The sequence below is a fragment of the Anarhichas minor genome, unplaced genomic scaffold (genome assembly GCF_050575085.1).
Source record: "Anarhichas minor isolate MPS153535 unplaced genomic scaffold, ASM5057508v1 ptg000040l, whole genome shotgun sequence".
In the NCBI taxonomy this organism is placed as follows: Eukaryota; Metazoa; Chordata; class Actinopteri; order Perciformes; family Anarhichadidae; genus Anarhichas; species Anarhichas minor.
The window spans coordinates 12,944,713-12,957,764 of record NW_027466486.1 but is presented as its reverse complement, the minus strand read 5'-3'; the positions used below and the strand labels follow the sequence as shown (position 1 = coordinate 12,957,764).

Below are 13,052 nucleotides of genomic sequence, written 5' to 3'. Positions count from 1 at the left end.
TACTCAAAAACTAAAAAGGTACCGGAAGAGCGCAGAGCTCCGCAAAAGGCCAAGTCCATGCCTCATCTCGCAGTGAAACCAAAAGCAAAATAACTATTTGTGAATTCGACCCAAAATGTATCGGCTCCTTCCTTGGCTCATGCTACAAGCTTCCAAAAAGTTTCATGAAAATCGGGGGAGTCGTTCTTCTGTAATCCTGCTGACAAACAGACAAGAAGCCAAACCGGAAACAACCTCTTTGACGGTGGTAATTATTCAAAACTGGGCCTACTCCATAGTCAACCGTCTCCAGCCACGGCCACTACCGGCTATACAGTGTGCTACCAACAGTGTTCAACATCCAGGCAGGTTATCGGAGCTGCGTGCTTCAATGAACCTGTGAGCAGAACTCCAGACAGACCTCCACGGGTCACACCGGGCTGCCTTCATCAGACCGCTGTGGAAGAAAACGCGTCAGAAGAAAGGTCTCAGCCTCTTCCTTTAACATCCGATCATTTGAGTCGACGCAGAAGACTTTTCCATGAAGTTTTAATGAAGCTGAAACTACAGAAGCGGTGGCGCCCTTTTGATTGCAACCAGAGATCTGGAGATGCAAGATGGCACAGAGGTCTCGGGAAGTATATAATCAAGAGGGATTTGAGGGATGAGCCCGCGCAGCACCAAAGCATGACATGGGGTGGTGGAACACAGAGGAGATGAAGCAGGCGATTTGGACACGGGAGGGTCGCAGAGGCCAGCAACAGTAATGAGGAGAGAGGATCGAAAGGGAAGACGACAGACGGACATTCAGGGGGGGGGACAAGACGGGCGGAAGCTGCGAGGCGTTCACAAGTGAGGGGAAAAAGCAGATAAAAGAGGAAGTGAGGTGATCATGAAATATAGTTAAATACCAGGCATATGCAAATGTTGGCAGCGAGTCAACGTTCCCAACCATGAACTCACACAACAAATGTAATGGACAATTAGGGAGATGGAACAGTTTAATCGCCGTGGAAACAGTGGAAGTGCTGTGGGTACAGGCTGAATAAAGTACTCAGAGAGGGAGGTGTGCACAAATCACCACAGCACCATCAGTGCGATCTAGCTTCCTTCTTGCCAACGTTAACAGTTTTTCTCGGCTTGAAAATGAATGAAAATGCGTCTCTAAATAAAAGCCCAACAGAGGGAACGAGACAAATCAAGGATGAAGACGCTCTTCCTCGCAGTCAGCGAGACGTTCTTCGACCGAAAAACCAACTTGAAGGTGAGAAATGTGAGCAGGTGATGGGAGTTTGGTTTGGTCTCGAGACCTATGCGGTGATTAACTGTCACGTCACGCAGTAGGCGTCGATGTTCTAGCAGTAAATGCCTTTCACAGTCCTTGTTCTTGACATCAGATGATGTCAGCGAAGCTGTGACTACGAGTAAGCCACCACACCGTTGAAAGGTTACAGAAGTTACATATTCAGAGTCCGAACGAATGATTATATTTGGGATTCTAGGGAAGGTCGAGGGGAACTAGCAGCAGCGGTGGCCCAGCTTGATTTAACAAACAAGACACAAATCTCCAGCTCAAGCTCCAGCAGGCTCCACGAGTCGAGCCTGCTGCATCAACAATTTCCCCCTTTGTCGAGGTTTGAAAGGAATGTGGAGAATTTCAGTATTAAACGCATTATTAGTAGGATTAAATAACACCCCTAGTGGTGAGTAGAAGTGTCACAATAATAAATATGTTAGTTACAATATGTTTCCATATGGAATGTATTATGTTTATAATATCCTCACTTATAGAGGATATTATATGTTACAGTATATGAACTCATTGAATGTATTAAATCATAGAAGTATAGTCACTAAAGGTATTAAAACACTGTATGAATAGTTTTGAGGGTCAGTAAGGGATCATTTTGAGTGAGCCTTTTCAGAGGTGCAGCAGGGGGACGGACAACTGACCAGCAGGTCAGAGAGGAGGAGTTCAAGATGTTTGCCAGAAAGGATCGATCCAGGGAGGGGACAGGATTCAAATGGAGCCAATCACTGATCAACGGAGGATCATTCACATGTTTTAGGACAGTTCGGACACTTTCCGACTGTCAGGGGATATAAAAGACAACGTTCGAGAGAGCATTCCTCAGACCACTTCCGCTCTCGTTTTTCAGTACCTGAATTCAGACCTGTGAGTGAGGTGCGTGCATGTGGTCTCTGTTCTCAAGAACATTACTATTGATAGTTAATTCAGTTTGTAAGTGAACTTTGTGTAGTGCATTAAATATTGTTTTTAATTTTGAACCGGGTCCAGCTCATTCTTCTGATGCGCGTGCGCAGTAAGAAGCTCGCAGCAGAAGAGTACCTGCGGCCTGCAGGCTCTCTCATCCTTTGTTCTTAAAAACCTAACAGGAACCTCTGAGCATTGAGAGCTCTCCGCGTGGTGTCGCATTGGCTGACGCCAATGAGTGAGGGGTGAGAATCCTGGCGCCTACATCAGAGCCCTCTGGACCCCAAACTGTGAGTGACTGTGTCTGGCTGTGACACACTGCTGCCCACCTGCATACCTTCTCCTGAACTAGTCTAATGAATGCATCTGCTCCGGGGCTTCTGTTGTTCTAAAAACACATCTGGCCCGGGGAAAACCAAGCACCGACACTTGGCAAACTAACAGGGGCCTCCATTCTTGCTTTGGTTTCAAGATGTGCATCACTATGGGATGTTGGGAAAAGTTGTGTACTACAGCTGACCCTCATGTGGTCCTCTCAAGAGGATCAGTGTTTAACTAAGGAGCGGTAACAGTATCTGTTCTCCAGGGAAGCGTTGTGGGTTTATGTGCAATTCAGGGGATTGATACACATTTGGTGAGCTAGTATTTCCAGCAGCAGGACAGAATCAATACACTCTTAAACAAATCTCTTAACAATCTTTGTAAACAGAAGTGTCTAAAAGATCACTAGTTCCCATTATGGTACAGCTCAACTGCGACCAGTCACCAAAGCAAAGCGTGCTGATTTAAGGCCTCAGCTGACCTCGGACTGTGGTACAAGACACGTGCACAAAAAAGAAAAAGACCGATTCCAGCATTATTAGATTCCAATCAGGACACTTTGGGCTAATTTAGAAACTGCAGACTCAGATGAGGAAAGATGCCTGCAGGGATACACAGAGACACAGCACAAAGCTTGTTAAGAGAGCGCCTTGGACAACCTCTAACTATGCCGCGAAAAAGTTAAGTCACACATTTCTATTGCAGACCATTTTCTGTGGTTGAGTCTTGTGTAACTGTTGTGTTCTGTTGTGGTCGGTGCAGGTCAGAGATGAGCACCGTCATCACCATTTTTCGGGGAAAAACCGCTGAGATGGAGCATTGTTAAGAGGAGAGAGACTGAGTGGGGAGATCACCGTCTGTCCCTGCCTGGTACAAAAAGCCTGATCCGGTTCTATTGTTCCTCCTCTTAACGTCCGCTTCTGTGGAAAGGATACAGGAAATGTTTCACATATTATCGGGGAAAACCAGGTCAAAGGCTCTCTGTGTGAGGTACACAAACAGCAATCGATACAAATGACCACAGAGACATAAACTACAGGCCAGTTAGCTCAAGGAGAAATCGATACAAAGTAAGTAAGATGAACAGTCAGTGAGGATCCTTCATGTCCAGCAGCCTGTGACCTCTTTCCTCTCCTCTCCGTCCTTGTTTCATCTCATACACCAGCAGGCTTATGATATTCTTTAAAAACTATGTTGTAGAAGGACTAATGTCCCAATAACACAACGGAGGTGTTGCATGCTATCAGGATTTTGCGGTGGATAAGAGTCACGGTTTAAGTCATAACATTGAGACACATGTCTTTCGGTATTGGCTAAATGAGGCGAGGGAGAGGGAGGAGAGACGAGTAGTGCTGCCAGTCAGGGATTACGGCTGATGACCAGCTGAGGCCACAATGTACTCTCAGCAGGAGGCCGGGTTATGAAACTGATCCTAAAAAGCCACCCTAGCCGGGAGGAGCGAGATTCTGTTGCGACTGAAATGCGACAGGCAAATAGGGATGCAAATGGTTTGTCATATCTTCAGTCTATGCAAATTAGCCTGCACATAATTAATTAATTAATATATATATATATATATATATATATATAAAACGGACATGTTTCTTAACCTTAAACATTTCCATTTTGTAGCGGGTATTAGCAGCTCCGTGGCCCAGTGTCCAGTACAATTAAAAACGGCATAAAATGAAAAATAAATAAACCATTCGCTCGCCTTGACAGTTCGACTCCTTGTTTAGTCACATATTGCCCCAAGGGCAGAGGAGCATACTTCTTGTTGAACCAGTTTCGACACACAGGACGACCATAGATTTGCGCAATGGGCCCCTGAGATTTTGGAGATGCGTGTGTCACCTCCTCCGCAAATCTCTGCTCTGCCTTACTCCGATATTATTTTTCATGTGCCTCTTTGCACAGACACATTTCAACTTGTCATTGTGGTGACAAATGGACACACAGGTGAAGAAAGACAGTCAATGAGCAGTAATGGAATCTTCCATTCATAAAAATAACAACCCTCCCCTGCATTCCTAGGGAGTTTCAGGTGTGTCATGTGAGCTTCCATGAGACTCCACAACCTCTGATGGGACACGACGGGGATTGTTTGGACGTTTTGGTCTCACCAGTGTGTGTGTGTGTGTGTGTGTGTGTGTGTGTGTGTGTGTGTGTGTGTGTGTGTGTGTGTGGGAGGGAGGGGAGGAGAAGTTTCATCAGCCACTTTTGAGTTTCGTTCACATCTACTGACTAAACACCCAAAAGACCTCCATAAACTTCCACAGCTGCAGGAAAGGAATGCTGGAGGTGCCTAGCAATGTAGAGCCACGGCCTTAACATGCCCGCAGTAGAGTCTAGTGCTATTAACTCACTTGCTCAGAACAGATTTGTTACGACTTAGACGTCATAACATAACGAACATGAATGCTGTTTTCCTCCCTGCCTGAGGGTCGTGCTGTGTGTACATTGCGTCTGTGTTTTGATCTGCTGCGTTGCAGGTGATTGGACTGATTAGGCCGGATTTAAGGAAGGCCGGCGCTCTCTCTCTCTCTTTTCTCCTCCGGCTGTATGGCAGCAGCACTGGTCATTATTGGGAGTGGGAGAGAGAGAGAGGGAGACCCATCGTTATGCCTGGACCGGGCATAACAAGATTAAAAATAAAAAGGTTTTGTAATCGCTGGGGACACTGAATGACCAACAGCGTGACTTTGTCCCGGCTCAGATGGCCGTCTGAATATACGCAATTCTGATTTCTGTGCTTTCCTCCTTGCTGTAAAAGTCTCAGATGGCATTTGTTTCGCCACCAATATCTCTTCCTCCTGACAATGAGGCTGAAGAACTGAGAACTAGCACACCGGCCATATGTCTCCACATATGGCTGAAGGAGATTACATCAATTATATCTTACCGGGGAGGTGAACTGGTTAGCCGCCGTGCATCCTGCCCAGACTTCCCTTTTGGCTTCACAGAATGTCATAATCTTTCAAAAAGTAGTCCCTACTGTTAACAAGTGGGGCAAATAAAATATGTGATGTTCTGTCTATTTCCTTGAATAAAAAAACAATCTTATCGTAAAGTTGGTTTTCTACTTTAGTCTCAGCCATGAATGTGTATTTTTGGAGCGATTCATGCAGTTTACACCGAGAGAAAGAGTGTTTACTCTGAAATAACAACACACGGGAATAGAAGTACATTTCTCTAATCACAGGCAGCCGAATGCAGAGATGAAAGTAGATTACCTCACAAATTAATCATACTGCAATTTACCACTCAACTTGGCCTGTGCCAGTTACTGGTGTCACGATAACAATTCTGATCTTTAAAAGTATCCTATTTGTCCTGCCGTGTCAGCTGAAACAAGAGAAAGGCAAACACCCATTTCCCTGCAGGATTTAAAAGTTGTCCTCTAGGAGAAACAGTGACAGAGCATGATTGTGCAGTCCTATCCACACGTGACTCCACACACAGAAGCTTACAGATAGGGAAGATCTAAACAGGACAATAAAATCAGTGAGGGCTTTACAACTCCATAAAGGAGTCCTACTGGAAGCAAACTCCATTACAGCCTCGCGGTCCGCTTTTGGGTGACTTTGTGCAAGTGCAGCAGGGACTGGACAGTGCAGACCACATACACCGTCTATTCTTTAAAACAAAGGGAGGCTACTTTGGGTAAAAAAGCGACTTAAAGGCCTACTGAGGCTTTCATTAACAATTATGCCTTATAAATTACAGCTACAGATATATAATTTAGCACCAACCACGTCCGTCACTGCAGTGACACTATCTGAATAATGTTAAAATATGCAAATGAGTCAACAGCAACTAGCATCCACATCTGAGGTTGTAATGATGCAGACGCAATGGTTTAAGATCACACGCCGGTCATTCGCCGTCTGCATTGGGTGGACTGACATCCTCATATGTCGCTGCTTCCATATTGACAACCCCACAGAACAGACAGCTCCTTGACCGGGGACGTGGGAGGGAGCTGTCTCACTTCAATGCAGACAGGGATTTTCTGCCTCCCACACTTTTCAGACAGAGAAAAAAACAGGTCTTCATGACCTAAAAATATGGTTGATGTTTCATACCATTTACCCCCCCCCCCCCTTTAAAATGGGAACTATTCAGATGTCATGGGAGGGCAGCACACAGGAATATTTTGTTAAGCTCAGCAGACTGCCAAAAAACAACTGAGCCGTTTCAAAACCACACAGGAAATGACATCGCTGACACAATCTTGCTCGTGCAGACTCCAGCACAACACAACAAAAAAGCAACGAAAAACAAGGTGCTAACGTTGGCCTGCTTTACATATTAGACATGCAGGGATCATTAAAAGAGACATGGGCCAGTTTTATGAAAACAACGCTGGAGCCTGTTAGGATCGAACACTGACAGTGAGAGGGAATGAATGCAGAAGACTGGCTGCTTTGACGAGGCCAGGCCTACACACAGGAGAGAAAGAAAGACAACCTTACTGGAGACATGTCTCAAATTATGGACCCGTCTAAATCTACACATACAACCCAAACCAGAAGTCACACTATTAAAAGGAATTACTAGAAGTTGTACTGTATGTGGATACATCCCATGCAGAAAAGCAGGATCCACCAATTAAAGCAGAAGCTTAATGACACTACAAGACGAAACAAGTTGCCTTCTTACTCATGACTCTGCAGTTCACTGGTGCCAACTGAAACACAGCTAAGCCGACAATTATTATCGCACCAGATTGAAAAGAAAAAAAAGAGAAGATGAAGATGATCAGTTACTTGATTGTAGACAAAACAGGAAGTTCGAATGAATAAGCAATGTGTGTGTGTGTGTGTGCGTGCGTGCGAGAGAGACTGTTGCCACAGATTAAATGTAGAGTCATGATGAGGCTCACCAGCAGCCTGGGCTTCCAGCAGCAGGGATTGATTGGCCATTAGTCCTCAGTGACCACTGTCTGGTCGGACCATGCAGACCATGTGCATCACTCCCCCCAGAGAGGGGTGGACCAAAACAAAGCATTGATTGCACTGTGCACGTGTGACATCTCGATGCTCTATTGTCTATGAAATATAAAAGGAGGGGGGGGGGGGGGGGGTGGGGGGGGGGGAGGACATTCCCCCTTTGTGTAAAGCAAACATTAAAGGGTCTATAGGCAGCTCAGCCTGCATGTGACAGCCATGCTATCACAGTGAGATCAGCCTGTGGACCGTGCTCAGCCTCCTGGGGATGGTCGCACACATCGTGGTTGTAGCTCCAGGCATCATGTGAAATAAAACCTAACGTGACTTTACCAATAATTAAACCTCTTACTCGATGAACTATCGGCTCCCCCATAATATTCAGTCCCTGCAACCACTCCTCATACAGCCTCTCGTTTTCATTTTTTGTTTCACATAGTATATCGCCTAGCAACAGTGTGTTGCCAGGAAGACGAGCACTCGTCTTTTCATGCGTTTTGGCTCCAGTGACTCCCTCACTTCTTCATCACAGTATGTATATATATATTTTAGCTCCCCGCTGAGCCCCTCTTGCACGTTTCACCACCGTGTGAGCCAGAGTGACGTGGCAGAGGATTTCACTAACTTTTATCACGCTTTTGGTTCAGAGTGACTAAAAACCGAGAAACTCATTGGACTTGTTAGATATGCGGAGACGCAGTTTAGGAGCTGAACTTGTTTCTCTGTGCGCAACCAAAAAAGAAAAAAGAAAGAAGAAAAAGCCTCAACAGGAGTCAGTTTACGGGCTGCGTGGCGCTGCTGTCAGTTTGAGTGTCAAGTTGAAAACCATAACAAACCATTTGTGACTTAAAATACTCTCTAATGTTTAAATATTCGTGTTTCGAGTGAATGTGTCGACCAAGCACCCCCCCCCCCCCCCGCACACTGACAGCTATCCTGGCTCCTCAACAACTGTAGCTGACGTCCACAGCCGAGTTGTAAAGTAGCGCTAAGTAAACACCGGCTGTAATGTTAGCTCCTGGTCGAGGCTAGCTTGGCTCGGTTTAGCCAAGTTAGCCTCGATTTAGCCTAATTTAGCGGCAGCTATCGCCTTCACGGCAATGAACTGAACAGCTGAATACTCACTTTTATGTCTGCTCGCGGTCCACGACTGTTTGGCGATACTGGGGCTCCGTATAATTGCCCTTCCAGCGGATTTCAAAGCGTCCATATCGTAAATCCAAAAAGTGGGGCAAAGAGCCCGACGAGCGCCTGTTTCGTGTAGTGTCGAAACACTTCGCCTCCTTTAGAACAGCCCTCTCCCGTTCAAACTTTTTTTCTGCTGTCTTTTCCTCCCCTCCGCGCGGATAGCTTTCAGTCGATGGTAGATGATCATGTTCGTCCCCCTGGGCGGCGTTTTGTATGTAAATGAACCGGATAATGTGCGTGACGCCCGGTTGTGGAGTCACGCGAGTGAGGAGGTGGTTGTTGCAGCCCGAGCGGGCGGGTGCTGTTCCTGTTGAAACACGGCGCCGTTTTCACTCCCACCGGTGTCTTTTTCGAGACCGATGGTTTGTCAGTCACATCACGGGCTGCGGTTACACCTCTGATGTTTAATTCAGCCACACATGCTTCTCACCTTTCTACGAGCCTCGAGATCCGCCGTATATCCAGTGGAAATGTCAGCAGGCTAATGTCACGAGCAGAAATAGGTTAGAGGGCGGAAAAATACTTCATTTCAGTCCCCTCACCGTTTCAGGTAGATATAGCAGCTGAATTCAATGGTATGCATCATAATAATAAAAAACATATTTTGTTATTATGAATGATTTCGGTACGGTCATTCTCCACACTCATATTTATCGTCAGCAGGATGCTCTGATTTGGTCACATACTCACTTGATATTAATGTATGATTCCTATAGCCCCCCTATAGTGCTCTGACGGCCCATAAGAGAACAGCTGTAGGGGAGGAAAGGAAAAAAATGGAAGCCAAGGAGTCCCCGCTGGCCATGTGGAGGAAAAAGGGGTTTCCTGATGAAAGAAACATGAGGTCAGGGAGATCTGGACTGTCGACGAAGATGCCCCATTTCTCGAGTCCTGAAGAGGAAACCCTGCTTGGCAGTCAAGAGCAATTCATGTCACATTTATCTTTTTGTTGTTCATGATTCTAAATATAAACATCGAGCAAAAAGTTCGGAAATTAGTGTTTCGTAGATTATTTCTCTGTTGTAACAATGCTTCTTGGCAATGCATTTTATACCGTTGGAAAGCCTGTTTATTCACCTTTCAAACGGTGCCCCATTTGTAAGGATCGTGCATTTGTAGGATGAGCAGCACAGCTGAGTATGTGGGTTGCGCCCATGAAAAATTTGCCAAATCTTCTCTGCCAATGCCAAACAGCTTATTCTGCTGTTGCTATTACTCTTGTTTGGTGGATTGGATGATTGAAGTCTATCAGTAACAAGGAAGAAACAAGACATATTGGCAATTTTACAATTTATTCATTTAACAAACCGGAGCCTCAGTAGCGTGTGGAAGAACCATACACAGCCACAACAGCCTGGCACCTCCTCCTCATGCTGGTCACCAGCCTGCTCACACACTGCTGTGGGACGGCATTCCACTCCTCAAGCAGGATTTGTCGCAAGTCAACGTGGTTGTGTTGGTCACTCTGGCACGAACAGCTGGTCCCACAAGTGTTCACTTGGGTTGAGGTCAGGACTGCTGGCAGGCCATTCCATCCTCTCCACTCCCAAATTCTGGAGGTAGTCTCTGATAAACCCCGCTCTGTGGGGGCGAGCGTTGTCATCTTAGAGGATGGAGTTCGGTCCCAGAGTGTGGAGAAATGGGATTACCACTGGTTGCAGAATCTCATCTCGATATCTCTCTGCATTGAGATTGCCTCCAATGAAGAAAAGCCTCGTTTTTCCAGTGACGGAGATGCCGCCCCACACCATCACACTGCCTCCACCAAAAGGTGTTACTCTATCGGTGCAGCAATCAGCATAGCGTTCTCCCCGTCTTCTCCACACTTTGACCCTACGATCCAACTTCCTAAAACAGAATCTGGACTCATCGCTGATCATAACGTTCCTCCACATGTTCAGGTTCCAGTGCAGGTGTTGCCGACACCAGCGCAAACGGGCCTGGCGGTCAATAGCAACAGCAGAATAAGCTGTTTGGCATTGGCAGAGAAGATTTGGCAAATTTTTCATGGGCGCAACCCACATACTCAGCTGTGCTGCTCATCCCACAAATGCATGTTCCTTACAAATGGAGCACCGTTTGAAAGGTAAATAAACAGGCTTTCCAACGGTATAACATGTATTGCCAAGAAGCATTGTTACAACAGAGAAATAATCTACCAAACACTAATTTCCGAACTTTTTGTCCGATGTTTATGTTGGTCAAAAGGACCAGATACGGTCAACTAACAACGATTCTGATGGTTGACATTTTCTCAAGAGACCCAAATGACCCTTTATAGCCCCACTTTCTGTCACGAGTTTTGAGATGATGAAAAAACCTCAACCTCAATATTCACAGTAGCTTTAGTCTTATTTAGTAATTATTTGATAACATCTACATTTACATAATGTTGCTGCTGACTGTTGAAAGTTATTCTCGTGTTGAGACGACATTAAGCGCTTTGTTCAGTGATCCTCATCCTCAAACTAAGACATCAAAAGATATTATTTGTGTGTTGACACCGAAAACCTTTGTATTGTATCGGGTCAATTGTTAAAACATTAAAAAATGACACCAAGCTCAATTTCTATATTGAATTCCATTGAGCTTCCATCGTCACACACTAAATGAGTGACTCAGGAGAATGGCTTTTAAAAAATCTTGCACTTCCACATTTCTCAGATATACAAGAGTGCAACAAGGCTAATACGTCCCCAAGGACAAATCGGCAATCTGAAGCTCAGTTAGCAATTACATAGTATTGAGTTTATTCTGCAGAAACAATGCCTCCAAGGGAGACACATCACCGCATCAGGGTAGCAGTGTAAACCAAAGCACCCCTCTGTTCTCCAGCAGGTGCATTCCTTTTAAATCACTGCTTCTTTGTTTGCAGCCATGCTTCACTGAGAGGCTGGAGACAAAAGAGCGGAGTCTTCTGCGAGTAAATCTGCCAGTTACTTAAGCATGCAAGACATACCTCGCCTTTTACAGCAACAATACAGGTAATGGGCACAGGAGGTGTGTTTGGGAAGAAAGATCTACTGGAGGGGGGGAAGAGGGGCACCACTGCAACATTCAACAGAGATTATTCTTATGAAAGACAAAATACAAAGGATTTATTTATACATGAGGACAAGCACACGTCTATTCACCCACTTGGAAAGTCTTTGTCATGGTCCTTACGTTCACTGAGTAGTTCAAGAGGGCCATACCTGGAATCTCTCATTTCATGGCTTCTTCTCTCTACAAACAGCTGGATTTACTGTAGATTAGTGAGGTCTAATGGCATCGCCAGTACAGCTGTGCCAAATGCAGACTGCTAGAAAAAGACCTATTATAATCTGTTAATTCCACATGCTGGACTCTGCCAAACAGAGCGGTGCCAAATTATGACAAGGAGAGCGATAAACTATACCGAGGATCGAGTGTGAAACAGATTGATGGCCAAGCTCGGCACCGGTTGATGCAGAGAAAATGAAGTGAGGAGCTTCACCCATGGAGCGCATTTGGGGGAGAGTGGCCATGGGACAGAATGCTGAGGGAGCGAGGGCTTCGTTGAAAGGTCGCCGGCCTTGGCACGAGGATTCTTTATCTGCCTCCCAAAAAATGCCCATGGGCATTAGATGAATGAATTATCATTCCAATCAAAATGCATGGCAGCCCCAAAATGTGCTCCCATTTATTGGTTCCGCCACTGACTGAAATCCAAAGCCCAGAGGTCAGCATATAGCACAGAGTAATCATGTCCAGATCTGAAAAGTGGAGGAAGATGTGCTTAAATATTGTTATTTACATGGTGCACATTACTGACTTCGTTTACCAACGCGATGCTGCCGTGTGATTTAGTGGGAGTTCCACTGGTCACCGTGTTTTGACGAGCAGCGATTAGTGGCTCGCATGAACAAATTATTCATAAGTTCCTTTTGTCAGAGCTAAATGGGATTTTGTGGTCCTGAAAAGAGGGATTTAGTGGTTCTTGACAGAATTAAAAACCAGAGACTGTGTGGACAGATTATCTCTTCAAACCCAAATGACACGGATGAACACTGCCTCCTAGTGGCAACAGCTATAGTGCATCTGATTTACAATGCCAGGAAACCAGATAACCAATTATATGAACCTTTGTTTGGGCAAATTACACATCACAAATGATAACAGAACCCATATATATATATATTTACTTTGACTATATTAATGTAGTAGTCAGTCATTATAGAGAAATCACTCAGTTTCCTTTCAAACTGACATTACAACAAAATGAAACTGATGGGCTGATGGTGTTTGAGATGCCACACATGCTTTATGGGGCACTCCAGCATTTTAACTTTCATTAAGTTTAGTTACTTTTGACATTGATGAAAGAATGGTCATAATTGAAGCAACTGAGGCAGAGATAGTAGTCAAGCTCCAAAAACACT

General features: G+C 45.2%; 1 protein-coding gene across 2 annotated transcripts in view; it reads right to left on the bottom strand.

The window, feature by feature from the left end:
* Nucleotides 1-8,879, bottom strand: part of ldlrap1b (low density lipoprotein receptor adaptor protein 1b) — a 28,524-nt gene extending 19,645 nt beyond the window's left edge. The window contains exon 1 of one of the 2 annotated variants that reach the window (XM_076107996.1): nt 8,590-8,879. In XM_076107996.1, the coding sequence (XP_075964111.1) occupies nt 8,590-8,674 (85 nt within the window). In that variant the 5' untranslated portion in view covers nt 8,675-8,879. The remainder of the gene's footprint in view (nt 1-8,589) is intronic. The other variant, XM_076107995.1, reaches the window with a different exon arrangement.
* Between the last annotated feature and the right edge of the window lie 4,173 nt (nt 8,880-13,052).